Source organism: Ambystoma mexicanum, chromosome 11 (assembly GCF_040938575.1).
Source record: "Ambystoma mexicanum isolate Mex_15411 chromosome 11, UKY_AmexF1_1, whole genome shotgun sequence".
NCBI lineage: Eukaryota > Metazoa > Chordata > Amphibia > Caudata > Ambystomatidae > Ambystoma > Ambystoma mexicanum.
This window is the reverse complement of record NC_090934.1, coordinates 382,042,608-382,064,571: the sequence shown is the minus strand read 5'-3', so window position 1 is coordinate 382,064,571 and position 21,964 is coordinate 382,042,608. Positions and strand designations below refer to the sequence as shown.

General features: G+C 45.2%; 1 protein-coding gene across 1 annotated transcript in view; it reads left to right on the top strand.

Moving 5' to 3' along the window:
- NUP160 (nucleoporin 160) overlaps window positions 1-21,964 on the top strand; it is a 1,937,143-nt gene that overhangs the window by 50,380 nt on the left and 1,864,799 nt on the right. The window contains exon 2 of the mRNA XM_069623088.1: window positions 10,237-10,345. Coding sequence (XP_069479189.1) covers window positions 10,237-10,345 — 109 coding nt within the window. The remainder of the gene's footprint in view (window positions 1-10,236; window positions 10,346-21,964) is intronic.

Below are 21,964 nucleotides of genomic sequence, written 5' to 3'. Positions count from 1 at the left end.
GTCCTCTCACCGCCCTCGGCTGTGGTATGCGCCTGCGTTTTGCCAAGTCCTGCAAAAGAGTCCATGATGTTGGTTTTCTGTTTATTTTTGGAGGGCATGGCGTCCGGGTGTGATTTGGTTGTAGTGAGATGTATGGGGCTCAAGCCAAGCACTCTTGGGCGCAGAGCTTATACAACCTAGGCTAATGTTTGTTATGTCAGTATAAGGTCTGCCAAACATTTCTACTGTTCTCACAAATTATATGCAGGCGCTCACAGCTAGGGACCCACTGTTGGATGGTTGCAATCAAGGGTGTGCTTCAGGTGCCAAACACATGTTCAGTGGCATCAGCTGAGCTAAATTGTGGACCCCGCATGCCATGAAAACCCAGAAACCGGCTCAATATCGGGCACAGGCACTTGGGGACCTTCCAGCGGGCAGCGCCTGGTCTGCTGTGTATGTTCACCAGGGAAGGCGGGAACAGCCACTTACCGGTTCTTAGCAGTCCCTCCTTGTAATTGTGCTTCAGGAACCCTCTGGCACCAACTGGGGCACAAATAAATCCAGCAATGGTGTAAAAAAAACAGGAATGTGCCACCCGAGCTCACATTTGTAGTGTTTGGGTATCCCGCAGGAAGAAGTCATGCTGTCTTGTGCATGTTCACTGCTCCTTTCTCTGTGCGCGTACTGTGGAGTGTTTGTTGGTTGCTTCCCATATGTTGTGCCTCTGCACAATTTGTGCCGTGCTGCTCCGCATTGAGGGCACAAACGATGGTAACGAAAGTGGGTGAGCTGTGTCCCAGTCCGATTGCATAATTATGCTCACTCTGCGTGAGAGGAGCATCTGCATGATGGTCGGTTCTCCTGTGGTGCTAGTAATCGGGAGAATAGTATGTTCAGTGTTTGACCCCCCCCCCCCCCAGCACAGCTGTGGGGCTTCGTCAGAGCTTTTCAGCAACGCTAGCCGCATTCAATTGTAATTTCAGGGATGGCGTCTATTGTCTCGTAATCCGCTGCAACTCTTTGGTCGGTGGGGCCATACCAGTTGGGTGCCAGCCGGGAAGATCACAGCACTCCGGCTATGAAATGCTCTGTTCCCCCCGTGCCAGAGTAGAAGCGAAATCAGCTGCGCTCCCGCTTTTGCTTTCGTCCTCCACCGCGGTTGTTGTTAGACAAACCGCCAGCCTTACCCCCTGCTTCCGAGGAGTGTAGAGTATCCAGTGCCGCATCCATTAAGCCACTGGGAGCACGGAGGGGGTACGCTGTGTCGGTGCCGAGGATTCCACCCCGCTGGTCCGTGGGTCCCCGGAAGGCACTAGGAGGGTTCAGTGCTGGTGTTCAGCCCTCTTGTCCCTGCTGCGCAGCATCAGTTGATCGTAGGTCGCTTCGCTGCGTACTAGCTCAGCTGCATGTCAGATAGTGTTGTTGCCACTGGCGGCCATTTTACCTTTACATATGACATGTCGCTCTGCCCTCTCGTTCCTTGCGGTCCAGCTCCAGTGTGCGTATCCAGCACAGTCTCGTTCTGTGGCCGAGGTTGCTGTTCAAGTACCTTTAATAAAAGGGTGAAATGCAGGTAGTTTATGCACCGTGTAAAGTATCTTTTTTTTTTTTTTTGGATGGATGACAAGAGTTCAGCACTCACACAGCCTTACAGCATGAGCTCCAGGCCACGCCCCCTGTCCATGATTACTTTTAACGTGTCGGAGATGTAACTTTTTCAGGACCTCTCGCAGATCTCCCTGCAGAAGCGGCGGGAGATGCAGCCGGTGGGGATATCACTCCAAGCTAGAGGAAGTAAGTAGAAGTCAGTGGTCAAACTTTTTTGCCCTGGGTCCCCCCTGAGCAAAATTTGACTAGGCCGTATCTCCCAAAAATGCCAAATGGGCAGTATGTACAAATGGCTACGAACTATTGCATGCAGTCACCACACGCTACTCGCAGTATAGTCCCTGGGCTCCCTCATTCCACTCCTACCCAGTGCCTGGGCTCTCCTCACCGCATCACAGACCCTAGGCTCTCCCCGCCCTGCTCCCACCACTATTGTGCTCCCACCCATCCTGCTCCCTCCACAGTCCCTCCACAGTCCCTGGGCTCCACCCACCCTGTTCCCAACAAAGTCTGAGGGCCAGGGGAGCTGGTCAATTTTTTAAGTATAGGGGCTTAAACATTTCCCACAAAAATGCCCTAGGGACCACCGAGCGCAGCAAGGGGGCCTGAACCAATCCAGGGAGGTTCGGGGGGGTTTTCCTCCCCTGAATTCTTTTTAAATAATGGGTTAAAATGTTGCATTTTAGAGTATACTTTAAAACAAAAAAATAAGTAAAAAGCCAAACCTTGCAATTGGCGCTGGGGGACCAAGGTGGAAAGTAGGGTATTTTTGGCTGGACATCTGATGGATATCCAGTAAAAAAAATACCGTCCCTGGGCTTCACAGTGCCCTGGGAGAAAGGATTTTGGCAGGTGGATAGGGGGATTGTGCAACAAAGGCCTTTTTTAAAATGCTTTTGTTGTACAATCCTCCTTCCCGCCTCTCCCCGGCACTTGGCAAAATCAGCTAAATGGACCAAAATAATCTCACTCTCACTCTCTCACTCTCACTCTCACTCTCACTCTCACTCTCACTCTCACTCAGCAATCACTATCATTCAGAAGTGCACCCATCACCATACACTCTCCCACGCATCCATACACGCATTTATTTAAATAAAAAATAAAACGTAAATCTTCTTTCTCCAGGGGCCTGCACGTGGGTGCTGAAATGCCCCGCTCCAGGTTGCTCTATCCGTATGTGCGAGGAGTCGCAGGAGATCCCCCTCACACAGACATGCAGTGCCCCAGCCAGCATTTCCAGTGAGCTATGCAAGGCTGGCGAAGCAAAACGCCCCCAGCCTTGCATGGCTCAGTGAGCATGTGCGGCTGGGGAACTGAACTGACAAAGGGAAACTGTGTTTCCCATTGACAGTTCAGCCAGCCCAAGAGCACTCCCTCAGCTGGAAAAAGTAGCTGAAGTGCTCAGTGTTTCACTGGGCTGGCTCCTCGGCTCCTTCATAATGGTTGGGAGGGGCCATTGGGTTGATGCCCCCTCGTCCATTATGGATGAGCTGAAGGGCTCAGACTGGCCAATAGGGCAATAGGACAATGCCTGTACCAAAAATGCTAGTGTAGGCCAGTCAAAATGGGCCTCTCTGTTGGCCAATGTGGGACAGTTTGATGTTACTTCACTATGCAGCTAGTCATTTTGACCATTGTTGCTGAATGAATATTCTTTAAATATCACAATCTGCTTTCATTTAACAAAAAACACCACCTTGGGTACTATTCAAACAGTCTGTGAATATCCCTTCGCAACTGCGGGCTACTTTTTCATTGGTGTCTGAGCCAGTTTTATGGTCCAGTCCGACCATGTGCGCCACCCCTGCCCATTTCCTCCAATCTTTTTAACATTTCATGCTGGGCTTGTGGGGGTTGAGGGCAGCCCCACAGTTTGAATACCTCTGGTATAAGTCGACATTCCCTTTCAGCTTGACAGACGCACAGCCCAACAACGCAAATCATGGGAATGGTCTACAGTAATTGGTCGTGGAAGGAGGCAAATGGCCAAATTGCAGGATGAGTGGAAATCCAGACTTGAAGGCCCTAGCAAAAAACCGTTATCAGAATAGGTGGCGTTCAATCTAGAGCAATGTTTGCAGAGAGCAAGGACAGCTATGAGGAATATCAAGAGTTGGGGTACCGGAGCGCACCATCTTGGAATTGTATATGTTCAGTTAACAGATGGGGGGGGGGGTAGTAGGTTGCCCCACATGTTGCCCTGGGGGGGTTTAAAGATGACTCACGGCTGGGGTCTTCTACCTGGGGAATGGTTAATGGTTAGTAACAGTGGCTCACACCAGGAGACTTTGTTATGGGATATAGTGGGGAAGATGGGGGACTACTGAAGTGGGGAGGGGTTAGATAGAGGGGTAGGGTTCTGCTGCATGGTGTTATTGTTTGAGATTGATGAATGTCGCACGTTGTCGCCTCCTGAGGTTAAGCTGTCAATTTCTGTGTATCAGTGAATATCGTTCAGGTGCCTCAAGCTTAATGTACAGGTCTTGAATGCCCTGGCAAAACGCAGGAAGCTAGAAGCGCTTTTGGGGCACCACCAACCGGACTCGGTGGCGTTCCAAGAGACTCATATATGCTAAGCAGACAGATTCAAGCTTAGACTGCGACGATACATAGGGGTGATTCAGGCAAATGCAGATAGTAAGGTGGCGGGGGTGGACAGTGGCTTCAATATACGCACCAAACACAGGCCTGGATGGCTTTTTTAGGTCAACCCTCACACTAGTGGAAGCTTTCGGGGAGGGGGAATAGTACTAATGGGTGACTTAAATATAGCTTGCGATCCGACCCAGGACCGCAGTGCAGTAACTTACTCCCCGAAACTAACGCCATCCAAAACATTAAAGCAAACATTTTTTAGCTTCACTTTGGTTGATGTGTGGCCTGCAATTAACGGACAGGACAGAGGTTACACATTTTATTCACATGTCAATCAGGCTTTTTCTCAAATAGATTATGTCTGGGTTACGATGCCACTGCTTGGGTTGGTCACACAAATGTCTAACCTGGAGATCTGACCATGCAATGCTTATTCTCGAGCTATGATTGGGTGGGACACCTCGGAGGGTTTGGTCCTTGGGGTTCTCATCTGAACTCTTGGGGGACGAAGTGGTAGTGAAGAAAATTAAAATCACAGAATGTTTCGATTTGAATGCGCAATCAGATGTTTCTGTAAATGTAACGTGGAATGCTTTAAAGCAATACTTTGGGGAGCTCTTATAGCGGAAGTGGCGTATAGAGGATTTGGAGTTAGAATTAAAACAAACAAGGAAGAAAATGGTGACTACTACTGGTCCAGCTATCAAAGGTTATATAGAAAAGTGGCAGGCAAATTAAATTTACTTTGAGCAAGAAAAACCTAGACAAAAGTATTATGTTAAAGCCAACAGAGTACACTGCTTGCTAGCTAGACAACTGCGCCCAAAAAATAGCCTCTCAAACATTCCAATCCATCCAAACCCTCTCCAGGGAGTTGGTCACAAACCCCACACGTCGTATAGCAATTCCATACTTTTTATCCAGATTTGTATTGGTCAGAATATCCAGATCAAAGAAAACAGGTGGCATATTTAACAGCAATTGACAATCGCCAAGACCGGGAGAGCCTGGAAGGGGATAGAACCGCAGAAGAAATAGGTATGGTCATAAATGCCCTGCCCCTGAATAAATCACCGGGCCCGGATGGTTTCACAACCCAATTCTACAAGATATTTCTGAAAGAACTGAACCCGAAATGTGTAAATTTGTACAATTAATTTGCTAGCTCAGGGCATATTTCATCCTCAATGCGAGAGACAAAAATAGTTTTTTTCAAAACCCGGGAAAGATCCAACTAGATGTGGCTCTTATAGCCCTTTATAAATATTGACGCAAAAAATATATTAAAACATTTTGGCGAATAGGCTTGATTTTCTGCTTCCCGCAATTATATATTCAGATCAATCTGGTTTCATAAAGCAAAGGCAGACTCGTGATAATATCAGAATTATTTGTCACATTTTGAAAAAAGTAGGGAAAAAGGTACACGGGTGTAGTGGGGGGGGTTCTATTTTTAACACTAATAAAAATGGGATTTGGCCCAAAGTTTTTGGAAAAATTGAAGTAAATTATAGAAAGCCGATGGCCCGTCTCTTAATAAATGGACCGCTTTCCCCACCTATTTTGCTCCAGAGAGGGACTAAGCGGGTCATTGCTTTTTTACGCTATGTCTGGAACCGTTCTTAGCTAAAATACACCAAATGAATGATAGCTTTGGGGGGAGGGGGGATTCCGCTCAAAATCATGGCATATGCAGACGATATGCTGTTTGTAACAGACCCAGTAAGAACTCCAGCTTCAATCGAACACAAACTTAAAAACAATGGGGCGGTGGCAGGATTAAAAATCAATCCTGCCAAATCTGACATATTAAATCTCTTTGCCTACTGAGGAAGTACAGCTAATGCATTTGCAAACTCAATTTGGCTGGGCACAAGATGGCATTAAACTGTTGGGCGTTGTAGGATCTCCAGAATTATCACAGATGTACGAAGTCAAATACCCTCCATTATTGGAAGAAATTGCCAGTCAACTAAGAACATGGGGCCCGTTGACGATGTCGTGGCTTAGTTGCATCAATGCGATTTAAAAATGGTAATTCTTCCTAAATTGTTCCAGTCTCTGCCACTTCGTAGCCCAGCCCCCTTATAAAAAATAGTTAGAGACCGATATCTGCATTTGTCTGGAGTAATAAATCCCAAGGTTTGTATATGACATGTTATTTATACCTACGATCAAGGGAGGGTTAGGTCTCCCTAATGTGAAAAAATTCTATCAAGCTTCACAACTCCGTATCGTAAAAGTCTGGTGGGCGACAAAATCGGAGAAAAGATGGGCGCATATAGATCGGGCAATAGGAGGACCGCAATTAAATGGTAATCTTTGGCTTCCCAAAAGGGATCGCCCCCACAATATCCACAAGAGTTTGATCACAAGCTTAGTCGAGGAACAGTGGAACATAGCGGCTAAAAAATAAATTTTCACAACGTTCCCGTCACCTTGTACGCCGCTATTCCATAAGCCCCAATTCACCCCTGGCCGGGATCCAAGGGCGTTTTAGTAAATGGAAACGGGCAGGATGCTCGAAATTGCGAGATATGTTTCAAGGCACTGTAGTCTAGCCCTACAATCAATGTAAAACAGAGTTAGGACTAAACGAATCAGCCCGCTTTCATTATTTCCAGGTCAGCTACTGATATTGGCCCCCCAGAATAAGCTGGTGGCAATGAGCGAACGTACATGTGTTTTCTTTTTTTTAAAATTCTTATCCCGGGACCAAGGCTGTAATTTCGAATCTATATAAAATGATGGCAGAGTTTCCTCCCGCTATTTCTCCGTTTTATAGATCTCGATTGCAGATCACCTTGGGGGGGAACATCTCGCAAGCTGAATGGGAGGCACTTTGGTTAGATATTCCCAAATATACCCACTCAATTCAAGTGAGGATAATTTTGGTGTAAGCGATCGGTCCAATGGCATTATATGCCGGCTCAGTTACATACAATGAAACAAACTATCTCAATGCAGTGCTGGAGGCAATGTGGTTTTACTTGGGATTGGGGACATATCTGGTGGAGTTGTCCAAAATTGCGGGGATATTGGGCAGAAGTTGGACACATTGGCACACATTTTTGGGGCAATGAAACCCAGTTCTCTGAAGTCTAGTCTTTTGTTGATTCTTGAGGAAAAAATGAGTGCTCGAAACAGATGTGTAAAATGTATGTAATACTCCAATTGGCTGCGTTATTGGGTATACCACAGAACTGGAAATCTAAGGACCCTCTGCACTTCGCTGAATGGATACACCGGGGTTGGAACTATGTCGCACTTGAATGGATCATATCTCAAGGGGCTCAGTTAATATTTTCGCAAGACTGGGTGGAAGTATTGAAGTTATTACAAAGTGACTATGTCCGACACTGCCCTCCGCACCTTTGAATTTTGGGCATTCATTGACTCTTAAGTTTGTTTATTATTTTCTTGTAAAGTAGCATGCAGGAACAGTGGGCGCAGGGGGTGGTTTCTTGTGTATTCAGTGGGGGGTGGGGCGGGGTAAAAAGTATTGTTTGTAATTAAGAAATGCAAATACATTTTTTTCTTTTAAACAGACAGGAAGTTGTATGCACCTGGCTGAAATTTTCAACTCGCACTTTAGAGCGGTCTCTTGATTCTTGATCCTGCTGATGAAGAATTCAGTTTTTTTTGTAAAGTATTTCCTGCTATCCAACATGAGTGTACATGGGCGTATATCAGCTTAATTGTCCATATGACACTGATGCTGGAAATGCATCGGAGGGACAGGGCCCTCCGTATCCTTGTCCTTTACTGCTTTTTATTGTATTTTCTGTCGTGTTTTCCATGCAGGAGTTCAAGTGTGACTCCTGGTGGTGCAGCTTTCTTTTGGTTTGGTGAACAGACCCGTGGGATACCCTTATGGCACCCATGGGTAGGGGTTAAAACCCTGTGCCCCTAGTGTGTTTTTGGGCACCTGTGTGTGACCCACAGAGCAGGGTACGGACTGGTGGCAGCTCCGTGCTGAAATGACTGGTGTCCTGAGCGTCCTCCATTTTGGGATGCCCAGGCCCCGTCACTGGAATCGGTAGATTCCTGATGGAGACAAAATGACCCCCATGGCCTCTTGTCGTCCATCACCTGTTAACTTGATCTTCCCGAAGTTCCGGGAAGCCCTGCCTCTGTCCCTTCCCCCTGACTGGCTATTGGGTGGAAGTTCTGTATGTGGTAGTGTGGGGAAGTGCCAACCAGACTGGCTGGAGCCTTCTCAATGACCATATGTTGTGTGTACGCCTGTGGGTGGGACCTGGGTGAATGGAGTGTGTGACAAATATACATTCTATGTTGTGGCTGTCTAGTATCTGGTGTTTGACACAATGGTTGAGACAGCCCTGCCCGAAACCGGTATGAATGCAACTTGGAGTGTTGAATGGCTCGGTACTTGTCCCAATACACATAACTTGTTGTGAGTGTCTGGAGAGAAGTGAATGGCCTGAAAGCCCCGTGTGCCTGATTGGCTGGCTGCCTGCCTGCCTGCATGAATGACCGTAGTCATGATTGGATGCTTGAGTGTGACCCAGTGGAATGAATGGGAGATCAACAGTATATCTGGGGACCACTCACTGCTAGGAATCGTGTTCGGAAGCTGAAGTTCACTATGAGTAACTGGAGTAACTGAAGCTTCACCTTGAAGCCCTGCTGGACGAGAAGAATTGCTGTTGCTCTCCTTCACAATCTGAAAGCTGCTGTGCCTCAAGAACTGACCCAGAGAGGACCTGGTAAGGCGCCCTCTTCCCGAGCTACGAGGGACCATCGTGCACAGCTGATCTTTGCTTAAGCTCCCTGGTAGATAGACGTTCGACAGGCTGCCGACCGAATACAGGGATTGCTGCCGAACTCCAAGGAGAAGCGCCTGGACTGTTGTCCGCCACTGTCGACGACCGCCGTCGCCGACTGAAGCCGCCCTGCTCCCGTTGCCCAAGAACTTCATTGATCCAAGGACTCTCTCGTCCGCATCGTCACCGCTGTATCCTGCTGGAGAAAGCCTGACTGCTGACGCGCTGAGGAGCATCCACCAGTGGGTTTCCCACCACCCAAAGACCACTGACGCCGACGACTTGACGCCCTTGCTGGGCCACAGTTCAACTCTTTGCGGTCCAGAACTATCGACACCAAGGTGCCCTGCACGCCTCTTCCTGGCAGGAAGTTTACGCTTCCCCGTCAATGAGCACCGCTAGGAAAGACGCGGCCACTTCACCGTCGTAGCTCGACCTGTTCTCCGTCGGACGTTCGACCCGTGACTCCTGCCTGAAAGGGAGGACACTCGAGAAGGGCCGTCAATTCCCCGATGCAGAACGCTACAACGCTAAGGTACTTTAGGGGGGTTGCAGAACTATTGGAAAGTCTAGTGTGAACAATAATAAGAAATTGGCTTGTATCTTTCATCTACAGGTTGCCCAGGTGGGGGGGGAGGGGAATCTCCACACAGAACTGTGTTTGACGGTAGTTACCAGTATTCTGCCTATTGCTCAACCATCTTGCTTTCCTTCCTCTCTACTGCTGGTTTCCTCTTTATTTTGATCTGTGTGTCATTCTGACCGTATGCACTTTAATGTGATCTGATAACGTTAGTGGTACCACTTTAGAACTGTACATATTTGCCATTGTTGATTTCTACGTACAAAGTGAGTTATCGTGCTAGTGTACATCACTTTCAATATTAATTATATAAAGACTGTTTTCATCGATAGTGTGGACATTCCTTTGTGGGTGCTTGGGGACTACACTGTACTTAAGAACCAGCTTGGATCACCTCTTGAGAAGCTAGGCTTTGATTGATCGTCCGTTGCTACCACAATAGAGAATCTTGGCAGGGGTCTCTGTCTCTCCTCTACCAAATAGAGCGGAAGTACAGACCCCCCCTCCCCTTCCGGTCTTTACAATGACCATCTTTCAGTTGTACCACCGCCGCTAACTAAGATGTTACCATGTTTAGGCCATAATTTTGGTTCCTGCATCCCACCTCAGCAATTTGAATGCTGTTCTGTACATTACCACCATGTTTCCCCTCTGACTGTCTCTTGTGACCCTCTTTAGGTGTCAATCCAGTTACGGGCAGTGTGAAGTATGGTGAGAGTGCCGGAGGCTTCTACTATGAGGAGAGCAACAAGCTGCTTTCGATCACTCGCAACCGATTCATTCACTGGTGAGTTAAGAGGCCTTTTATTTTCCTTGGAACGTGTTGGCTGAAGTTTTCTAGGCATAAGCACAGGTCTTGTTGGTGTGGGATCATCTACCTCTAATACAAACCGATCAGGACCTGATATTCAGCATTCTGTAAATACTTTTTTGAGTTTACATACTGGGGAAGCCGTTTAGGGCTGCATATTTCAGTTAAGAATGAGCCCTTTTGATACCTGGAAGGTGGAACACACTTGGAAAACGGGTAACTAGTTTTATTTAGTTGCCCATAACTCATTTTCAAGGATATGTAACCTGTTTGAACTTTGCCCTGAGCTATCCAAAATTGACAACGCAAGAAACCTGTCATGTGGTCTTTCTCAACAATCCCATTTATAGTTTTCCGTAATGTGCCCTACTTTGAGACAGAAAGGTTATGGCGATTAAATGCTTTCCATCTTTTGGGGGGAAAGTTGAGGGCCGCTGTGACCAAAGCCACAGAGGAGTATTTTCAGCATAACCCATTTGGTTGACAGTTATCAAATGCTATGGGCATTTTATAAAATGGTACTGACAAGTATGGGCAATGAGCATGTTTAAAGGATAGGAACAAAATGGCAAATGTGGAAAGGAAGGGGGAGATTTGGGGCGGAGGGGGGGGGGGTCATGAGAAAATGGATGGGGCTAAACCTGCCAGTGGAAGAACAGGAAATAAAGTGGCTAGTAGAAGAGGTTAAGGTAATGGTACACAACATGGCTTTCGACCTGATCTAGACATGAAGTTGCAGGGCGTTGAGGGGTCAAAAAATAAGTCAGACTCGAGATATTTATTTTCTCAAGCAAAGACATTTATTGAAACAGAAATTGGTTGGGAAACTGCCTAACTGCCCTATTCTAAGAGGAGTTTCCCTACCTAAAAATCAAAACTAAGATTCAGTCTGTCAGGAAGTTAGTAACTGAAAAGCCATCCTTATGTCCAAAACTGCCTATTCTGACCCTCACGCTAAAACAAAACAAAGGGTGCAAGGAAATGTATTTTTCTTAATATTGGCAAAAAGTGTTAAACCAAGAATGTAACACATGTCACCGACAAAAATGTTCTCCAAGGTGAAGACCCTTGGATCCAGGGGTTAGTCCCCTTACCCTGGTTTCTTTTTTTCTTAAAAAATAAAAACTATCCGTTTTCACAGATTCAACAAAATTCATGAATAGGTAACATTTTATTCTTACCCTGAATAAGATGACAAAAGTTCCACTTTAACAGTTCCTTTGTTCCTTCACTAGATTCACAAAGTTCTTGTTTAAATCACAAGGTTTACAACTGTCTTTCTGTAAGATTGGTTCCTTTACTCTGCAGATTGCTTGGTCTACTTGCCTGCCAGGAATCTTCATTCAGTCTCGTCCTCCTAGAATACTCGCCTTCAAGGGTATCTTTATATTCGTTCAACTGCTTCGTGTACTTTCCTGCCAGTACTTCTCCTAATTCAGTTCCTTGGTTATACAAAAATGGTCTATACCGTGAGGTACTTGGTATATTGGCCTATGGTAGCACTTGCTCAAACGTCTTCCCCACACTGGCACCTAATGCACCTGTATTGGATTGGGGTTTCTCTTAACACTGTATTGACTGCATTCAAATATTCGTATGCTCTTCATCATTAACAATCTCATAGTTATCTATTTTTGCGTCTCTAACTCTGCCTGCGCCTTTGTGAAACAGCTGATTGGTTTGCGTTCCACCCTGGAGTCAGCAGGTGTCTCTGCAGCGTTCTGTGCGGCTCCGTGGTCACATGCTGGCTTCATCTTTAGTTCGGGATGAATTAATGTTGCTATCGCAAGGGGCCTGACGCCCAGGAGCAGCTCTGCAGCTCCTTGCGTCTTCACAGCTTTTCCTGCTAGTCTGCAACATCCCTCCTGTCCCCGTAACCTTTTCTATGTCCCGTTCGCGAGACTCTGCTTGGAGTGTACTGTCTTTTCCTGTACTGCTTGTTGCACCTACCTGGCCTCTGGCACCATGTGGGCGGGGCTTGCTAGGTGGGGAAAAAGAGTGGTTGCCGCTCTTTTTCCCTACTTAAGGAGCCCTCCAGCCTCTTTTCCTTCGCAGATGGTTTGCAGAAAATGTAAGATTTGGCAGGATCTTTGGAATCTGGGCCTCAACACCGGACCATCATACTTTTCAAAATGCTATAGTATGTTCGCTCAATCTGAGTTTAATCTCTGCAACACCTGCTGTTGGCGACTCATTAGCAATACAAAAAACTGTGAAATGGGGTTATGGACATTGAAGATCAGATTCAAACGGCACAGCAAATTCCTGAAATACTTTCTTTTTTATTTATTTAGTTTATAGTGCGATTGGTTAATTAAAACCGTATACACATTTCATAGAAGCGGTTACATTCATTACATAACATTAATTACGAATTCTGTACATATCACATTACATAGTATTGCTTAAAATCAACATGATAATGTTAAAACCAATATTTATAAAAAGTAAAATACAATTCATCCTTTACAAATGTTCTTGCATCTTAAGTTATTCTTTTCCAAATGTGGTATCGGCTCCCACATTCACCAGTGTTTCTGTTTTGAGGATGGCAGACCAGAATTGATCTGTGGTTACCATCCTTTATCAATTACCAGGTCCCTATAGCCCCTATTATAGTATTCCTGCAAACATCTACAATTTGTTAATAGGTGTCTGATCGTTTCCACCTCTCTCCTACCCAATCGGCACAATCTTTCTTTATACGGGACAGAAGTCCATGCCCCCACATACTCAGCACGGTAATATGTTAAAACAGAGTAATCAAATGAATCGCAGGAATTCCTGATTACAGACTTTTATTACGTAGCTTCTGGGTTTTGCCGTCATGAATCCCAGCACACTGTAGTGTGCATACCACTGCTAGATTAGCTATGTCCCACTCCGTGGCTTTTTTTAGTTGTTTTTTTTTCCCTTTCCTTTTTTAGGCGTTCCTGTGTATCGATGGCTTCCATTTCATACACAGGCCTAGACAGGCCAATATCGTGGAAAAAGGATATAACTCTCAGTTGTAGATTTTTCATTAACTCAATTTGGTTTGTTTTATTATCCATGTTATCCATGTTCGTAGCTATGACTCAATAGGCTTCCCTGATTCAGATGCGACAGCTCTATCTTAATATAGAGTTTACTGCAGCGTATTTTCAACACCGTAGTCGGGGATACGAAGCAGCGTTAGCATCTTATGGCTTCTACTGGTACAGCATTTGGTTATCTTGGGACCGATCTCCATAATTTCCCCTCCATTTTATCAAACCATGTCCTATTTTTGGCCTCCAATGTTTCCAAAGCATGCAGTATGCCATTCATAATGCTGCTTTTATAGATTTTAAGGAATCCCTCAATGGAATATCGCCCCTTTCTTGCCATATATCTCCTAATAACATTCCACTTTTTCATCATCTTGTCCTTTAATATATTGTCATAGAATGTTTTAGGAGGCTTGTTCTTTATCCGGATGCCTAAGTAGGGATAGATTTCTACTACCTCCAATAACTCCTCATCTATCTTCCAAATGTATCTTTGCTTTTTATTCTTATGTGCTCATGACCCAATTATCATAACCTTCATTTCTTTTGCATTAGTGCACAAATTGTTATTCTTTGCAAATGGGTGCAGCGCATTGAGCATTCTCTGCACCCAACTGTTTTATCCATAATGACAGTATCATCTGCATATGAAATCCAGCTTATCTTAACGTTAACTTTCGGGGGATATCCATGTACAGATTCAAGGGCTTCCTTCATATCAGCGACATAAAGATTGTATAATACAGGAGATGCTACGCATCCTTGTTTCAAGCCCATATTAGTGGTCACAAGGGGGTAGTAATGGCGCCCTTGGCCAGGCAAATGGTCACAATGGTCACGGTACTATCAGTGTACATAGTTTTTAGGAAGTGTAGTACTATAGGGCATACATGCCAATTCAACATCTTACTCCAGTGCCTATCCCTATCAACACAGTCAAAGGCTCTAGAGTAATCAATAAAGCATACATACAGGTTATTCCCTTTTTTACCAATCGTATCGGAGATATGGTTTAGTGGGATCATGTTATATAGGGTGCTGAGAACCTGCCTAAAACCAGTGTGCTGTGAAGATAGTAGATTCTTTTCACTGATCCACGTGTTAATGGTTTTCAGCAAGAGTGCAAAATATCTTAATACTGGTATCTGCCATGGCCAGCAGACGCTAGTTACCCAGGCTAGTTCTCACTCCCTTTTTTGAAGATGATACTAGTATAGCTTTCCTCCAGCTTTCTGGAATTTCCCCACTCTGCCAAATATTAGTAAACACATTTAGGAATAGTCTAGCCTATTTGGCTGTGTTTCGTTTTATGACTACATTGCTCAGGGGCTCTAGACGTGTTCATTTTATTAATTACCTTCCGGATATCTGCATAGCCGAAGGGGGTGTTCTAGCTGATTATCTTCCCACAGCTTTATGTTCAGACAGTGCTCTTTATGCTTCTCATTATATAGTTGGCTAACATACTCTACCCAATCATCCACAGGTATCACGTTTTATATCCGTATTACCATCCTCCATTAGGTGTTGTCTACCAACTTTTCTTTGAATCATTGGTCTTGCATAGCTCAAAAGATTGTGTCCAGTTTACACGTCTAATATATTTATGGGCCTTCAGCCAGTTCGTATATTTCATGCCTAGTTTCGCCTCCATTTTACATTTCTGTTCCCAGTCCATGCCTGTGGCATATTTATTCTCCTTATTCCCTCAATCAATTTTTCTCGTTATTTACAGCTCTATCATACGTATTAGTGTTTCGAGGGGATTGGGTCCTCCGACGTATTCCATATCTTTGACAGTTAACACCACAGCTGTGCTGCAGTGATTACTGTCAAAGATATGGAGTATGTCGTCCGACCATCCCATCGAAAGAATGTTACCAGGTAAGAGAGTAACTTGTTCTTCTTTCCCGTTTGTTGTGTGACACTGACTCTTTTAGTAGTCATTAATGTCGTGCCAAGCATCTCACCCAGCCCCTTCATTCCTGATCGGTCCATATCCTCGCTGTCAATAGAGAGGAAGTTCAACATCTCATCGAATTTAATGACGTTTTTGTCGATCCATAGTATCCTATTCTCACCCGCTGAGGTCTGGATATTAATTTTTACACATTATGGGTCTTTTTATTATCTACCGTATTTAATTTACATTTAAGCACTGTATGATCACTGTAAGGCAGGCTTGTCCAACCTTTTTGAATGTGGGGCCGAAGCATTCACTTTTTGTCACCCGGAGGGCCGGCGAGCCAAAAGTGAACACCCTCACCCAAAGTAGTATATTCAAAAGCGATGGTGTGTGACCTTTCACACAATAGCATCAAAGGCATAGCCATGCAGTCCCAAAGATAGCTTTTGGTGTCGGGGGCAGTGATGAAAGGTTAGTTTCTTGTGATTTCTTCCAGTGTGTATGTGTTGATATTTCTCGGAAATAGTGGGGGCGACCGAGCGTGGCGAGGGAGCTATAACAATATAGGGAGGGTTTGGGGGGGGTCTCCCCCCCCCCCCCCCCCCAAGATTTTTTTTCCAAATATGGGGCTGAGATTGTGCATTTTACAGCAGGAAAAGTGACCAAAAAGCCATACGTTTACAATCAGTTCTAAAGGGGAACATGTACATTCCATGTCACTAACAGCAGACAAGAACATTGTAGAACAGAACACATTTTAATGATCAATGTGTCCACAGTGTAAAACAGCACTGTCACTGATGTAACACATTGGCATGCTGGTTGTGCCCAAAATATGCCTCTGTAGCAACATGTCTGTGCTGGCTGTTACCAATTTAGGCCAGCATTGTCCTCTACAAGGCATGATTGATGCTGCCTGAGCATGTGCAGTGTGCCCAATACATAGGCCAGCTTATCTCTGTAATACACATTCATTACTTCTGTGGTACTGAAAGAAGCATAATCCAATTCCAGGGGGCACCTGAGGCAGTAAAAGACCTCTGCCACGGCCCGGTTTATTGGTCGGACCCAACATTGCAGAAATCAATTAATTAATCGTGTCCACGGGCCCGACAAACATTGAATAAATAAATCGGGCAGGGGAGCCGACTTATGAATTTCCCGGGTGGTGCCCAAATATAGGAAGTGACATAACCAGCACTTATATGACCGCATTTGCACGTAGTCGCCAACTTGGTGCTAGGGGGGCAGTGGGGTGCAGAACAGTGGAAACATTGGCTAGCATGTATTGCATGTACTAAAGGCAAGTAAGAAGGAGCTTTAAGCCTTCCAGTTGCATCCCAGTAGGCCAATACTGCCCCTACTCCACTCCTCTATAATCATCCAGGTTGTAGTAGCCCTCAAAAGGCAGAGCAACACAACTAGGATAGGAGAACGAAATGCCATCCCATCCTGTGAGTGTGTCAAACCTCAGATCAAAGACTGTGCGTGTGTCTTGGAGCACAATCTCACTAATTTGGTGCAATTCGCGCAAGTGGATGCATGGGAATGCCATGCGTGTGTGTGGGCTGCATACCCCGGATCACTTGCTCACTTCTTCACTTTAAAACTCTGTCCAAGGCAGTACTGTCCCAATGGTGAGAAGTGTCATATTTTCACATTAACTATGCTTAAGCACTTTGGGTTATTGAATAGTGCTGCTACATTCGGAGTAATTCCATCCCTTTAAATATATTAGCTCTTGTATAACCACAACAGTGTTGATTTATTCTGATGATGATGAAGATGTTAGACTTGCTTAATAGTTCTGGTTCTGTATCATTAAATGTACTTCAGATCTCCGGAGTCTCAGGAGGATAGCTCAGGAGCAACACAGGTTTGATCCCGCTGGGTACTTTATACCTCTACATCTGTGCACCCATCTTACCAAGAGGGGTGCAGAGAGGGGTGCACAGATGTACAAATACACCCAACCCAAAACGATTTTTAGAAATTGAGGGACAGACTTGCTTTGAATCTGTGCCTCCATTTCTGAAAATCGTTTTGGGTTGGGTGTACCTCTACATCTGTGCACCCCTCTTTCCAAGAGGGGTGCACAGATGTACAAATACACCCAACCCAAAACGATTTTTTAGAAATTGGGGGACAGACTTGCTTTGCATCTGTGCCTCCATTTCTAAAAATCGTTTTGGGTTGGGTTACTTCTACATCTGTGCACCCCTCTTGCCAAGCGGGGTGCACAGATGTACAAATACACCCAACCCAAAACGATTTTTTAGAAATTGGGGGACAGACTTGCTTTGCATCTGTGCCTCCATTTCTAAAAATCATTTTGGGTTGGGTTACTTCTACATCTGTGCACCCCTCTTGCCAAGCGGGGTGCACAGATGTACAAATAAATCCAACCCAAAACGATTTTTAGAAATTGAGGGACAGACTTGCTTTGCATCTGTGCCTCCATTTCTAAAAATCGTTTTGGGTTGGGTGTACTTCTACATCTGTGCACCCCTCTTGCCAAGCGGGGTGCACAGATGTACAAATACATCCAACCCAAAACGATTTTTAGAAATTGGGGGACAGACTTGCTTTGCATCTGTGCCTCCATTTCTAAAAATCGTTTTGGGTTGGGTGTACTTCTACATCTGTGCACCCCTCTTGCCAAGCGGGGTGCACAGATGTACAAATACATCCAACCCAAAACGATTTTTAGAAATTGAGGGACAGATGCATAACAAGAGCATCTTGCTTTGCATCCGTCCCACCATTTTTAAACATTGTTTTTTCCCCGGCTTTTACCCGGCCGCCAGAGAGAGACACAGTATGGATGGAACAAAGGACCATCCATACTGCGTCTCTTCTCTCCGGCCTGGGGGGCCGGAGCACCCGCATACTCTGCGCCCCTGAAACTGGGCCGTGGCCTGTAACTGCCTCTGGTGCTGGGGGCACCAGAGGCAGTTACAGACCACGGGCCGGTTTATTTATTTGTTCAATGTTTGTCGGGTCCGTGGACCCGATTAATTTATTAAATATATTAATCTGGTCCACGGACCCGGCAAACATTGAACTTAATCGGGTCCACGGACCCGGCAAACATTGAACAAATAAATAAATAAGCCGGGCCGTGGCAGAGGCAGTAACAGTCCTCCGCCACGGCCTGGTTTATTTATTTATTTGTTCAATGTTTGCCGGGTCCGTGGACCCGATTAATTAATTTATTTCTGCATTGCAGAAATAAATATATTAATCGGGTCCACGGACCCGGCAAACATTGAACTTAATCGGGTCCACGGACCCGGCAAACATTGAACAAATAAATAAATAAACCGGGCCGTGGCAGAGGCAGTAACAGTCCTCCGCCACGGCCTGGTTTATTTATTTATTTGTTCAATGTTTGCCGGGTCCGAGGACCCGATTAATTTATTTATTTCTGCAATGTTGGGTCCGCCCAACATTGCAGAAATAAATAAATTAATCGGGTCCACGGACCCGACAAACATTGAACAATTAAATAAATAAACCGGCCGTGGCCTGTTACTGTCTCTGGTGCCCCCCCCCCCCTTTTAGGGGGCACCAGAGGCAGTAACAGTCCTCCACCACGGCCCAGTGTATTTCTTTATTTGTTCAATGTTGTCTGTACAGCCTCGCGGGCCACATGAAATGGCTTGGAGGGCCATATTGTGGCCCGCGGGCCGTATGTTGGACAACCTTGCTGTAAGGGGTCAGAATGTTGGAATTGTTTTAACTGTACAGGTATACTTTCGGTAACAAACATATAATCCACCCAGTAACCAACTTTTCCGTTGGTCCACTTGGATTCTTGTACATCTGTGCTGTCTGTATTTAGGCAAGAGTCCCCCATTCTGGAACAATTCTAGCCATATGATTCCATTGGTCATTTGTCCCAGGGAGGTGTTAGATTTCCCACCCCTGCTCAATTTTGTTGGTACACATGTATCAAATTCGCCACATAATTCATCCATAATAATTGTGGCTTTATCGCAGTATGCATTAAAATGTCCTACCATGATCTCAGGGTTGGGTGACTCCAGCATCCAGCCTTCAATAGTATCTGAGATCACTTGAATCACTGCCTCCACATGCCCCCCCGACCCTCCCCCCCCAGGTTGGGAGTACACATTAATAATTCATTGAGCATAAAGGGGGAGATGACAAATTCATCATACTCCCTAATGGTCACATGGCTCTTTATACATAATCCCCCTTGCCGGGTGTCCATCCCCTCTAACTTCAGGTTTCACTAATATATTAAACACATTTATCAGACTGGTGCCACTCACCCAGGTCTCCTGGAATGCAAATATATCGCAATTATCCACATAGCACTTTGCATCTTTGTGGAGGAGGGAGCGGAATCCTCTAGTGTTCCAGGAGATTATTCCCGCTCATGTGCCGACCCCAATTCTCAATTCTCATAATCCCGATCCGGGATCCACATATCCATGCTCTTTTCGCCCACCTAGCCTGATCTTTCTTCTGTCCAATATTAATTAATCTTATATTATTAGACCTTTTGTCTGTAACTTTGTTACGTTCCAATTTTGGAACCATTCCTCCACAGGGGTTCTGTGTGTATGCTAATAAATTCAACAATGACTGGCGTCGCAAACTGGACAATTGCCCAATTTTCCCAGCTGCCATATTCAGGCGCTGTCAATATCTCAATATCAGCAGTAGTAATAACCCAATGTTGCAGAACTGTGTGTAAACGTTCCAGAATCCACAATTTAAATATGGCCTCTCTTCAGATCTATTAATTTCTGACTTACATTGATTTGCCAAGGTTCAAGGTCACCCCTTCACCTAGTTCATTTGAACATGACCCAATGTAATCCTTATTAATATTACACATGGCTAATCTTTCCATTTCGCCCGTATAGATCTCCCTTTCCCTAGAGGACGGGGATTCTGACGACTTGTTTGTGGGTATGTTCATAGTTCACATGCCTTTCCCTCAGGACCTCATCTCCTGATCTATCTTCTGTGTGCATTTCTATTACTGCAGCGTTCTTATTCGATTCACTCTCGATCCCATTCAACCACTTATCCATCAACCCATACTAATTAGTTATGGTTTTCCTTGATGCAGTCTTATTATTGACCTCTTTCAAATCAAATCTGTTGCCTTTGGCCACACAACTTAAGTTTTTTTATGTCTCCGCTAATGAGGCACTGTTCGTTTTGCTTGGGGCTTTTTTTTAACCAATTTTACCAGGTTTGCACTTTTTCTTTGGCTATTTTTTTTAGTTTTCTGTCAGTGCGTTTTTACTCCCTTACTTTGTACTTTGTTCACCCTCAGGTTTAATAGCCACATTCATGCTCTCGCCAGTGATTCTGTTCTTCATTCACTACATCGGTCACCACACCACACTCATCCTCTGATATTGCTAAGCATAACTCACTCCAGTTGTCTTCCAATTCACCCTTCTGACCCACATTTCCTACAATACTCTTCTACTCGTTTGCTGTCATATTCAAAATTGTCGGCAATCCTTGCCACCAGTACATTCAGCTCTGTGTTCTTAAGGCTAGAGCAGGGGCCACAAACAGTATCCAAGGTTGCTGCTATTGCCTCAAATTTACTTGCAGTACTCGTGGACCCTTCGTGTGTCTTCTTAGTCTTCCCAAGAGTTGTCCTCGTCCTGTGTTACTGAGTCCTCCTGTGCCATTTTCTCCAAGTCTGGTGTCCCAAATAGATTGGATCTGGTAACATTATCCATATTTTCCAATACTTCCATACTTCTGTCTGTCAATTCTTGCACAGATGCTGCTGTGATTCCCATTGATTGTCTATGGAATTAATAGCACATATTTAATAATGAATTGTTAATCATGGAGCTGTTGTTGGAGGCATTGGGTCTCCCTCATCCAATGCCTCACTAGCCACCTCTTTCTCTTGCAGCACCATTAAACCTCCCTCATTCAGGTCCTCTTTCCTCCTCCCTAACTCTTGCAGCACTGTTATGAAACTTGATACTTCAGGTTGTTCTAATACAAGTTACTCTTCCCAGGTTCCTTATGCCCCTGGCCCCTGCACCCTTTTTCTTTTGGGCACAGCTCAAGGTGGTAGAGGAGTCTGGGAGGGGTCACGCTCTGATCTTGCATCTTTCTTTTTGAGATTTGTGATCGGAGCTTTGGGCCCATATTGTTTAGTTTAAACTGGGTATCGGGTGGCGGCAGAAAGATAAATGGGAGGAAAAAATCAAGAGGCCAGACCGTCAAACTCTAGAATGGCAGCAGTCAGCCTCTAGCCCAATAGAATGCCTTTTTCTCGCGCACATAAGGTGCCCTATACTGCGCAAGCCAATGCCTTACCCGTGCTCAGCAAACGGCCAACAGCACTCGTTAGTGCTCTCTGATAGATGCGCACGCTGGTTTTAATGCTGGTTCTGGGTAGTGGGGGCGTGGCCACACAAACGCTAAAGTAAAAGCAGAGGTTACTTTGAGTTGGGTGTAAAAAGGTGCTTATTAGGAGTCTCTGGTCATGTCCATGTAAAATGTACCTTTGATTTCCTAGTGTCCACAGCAGGTGGTAGAATAAAGTTTCACAGGTCCAGCGGGGTCCCATGGTCCAGCGGTCAGCTAGATCTTCCTGAAATTCAAGGACATAAAACGGAACATCTGAGGTAACCTTGGCTCTGC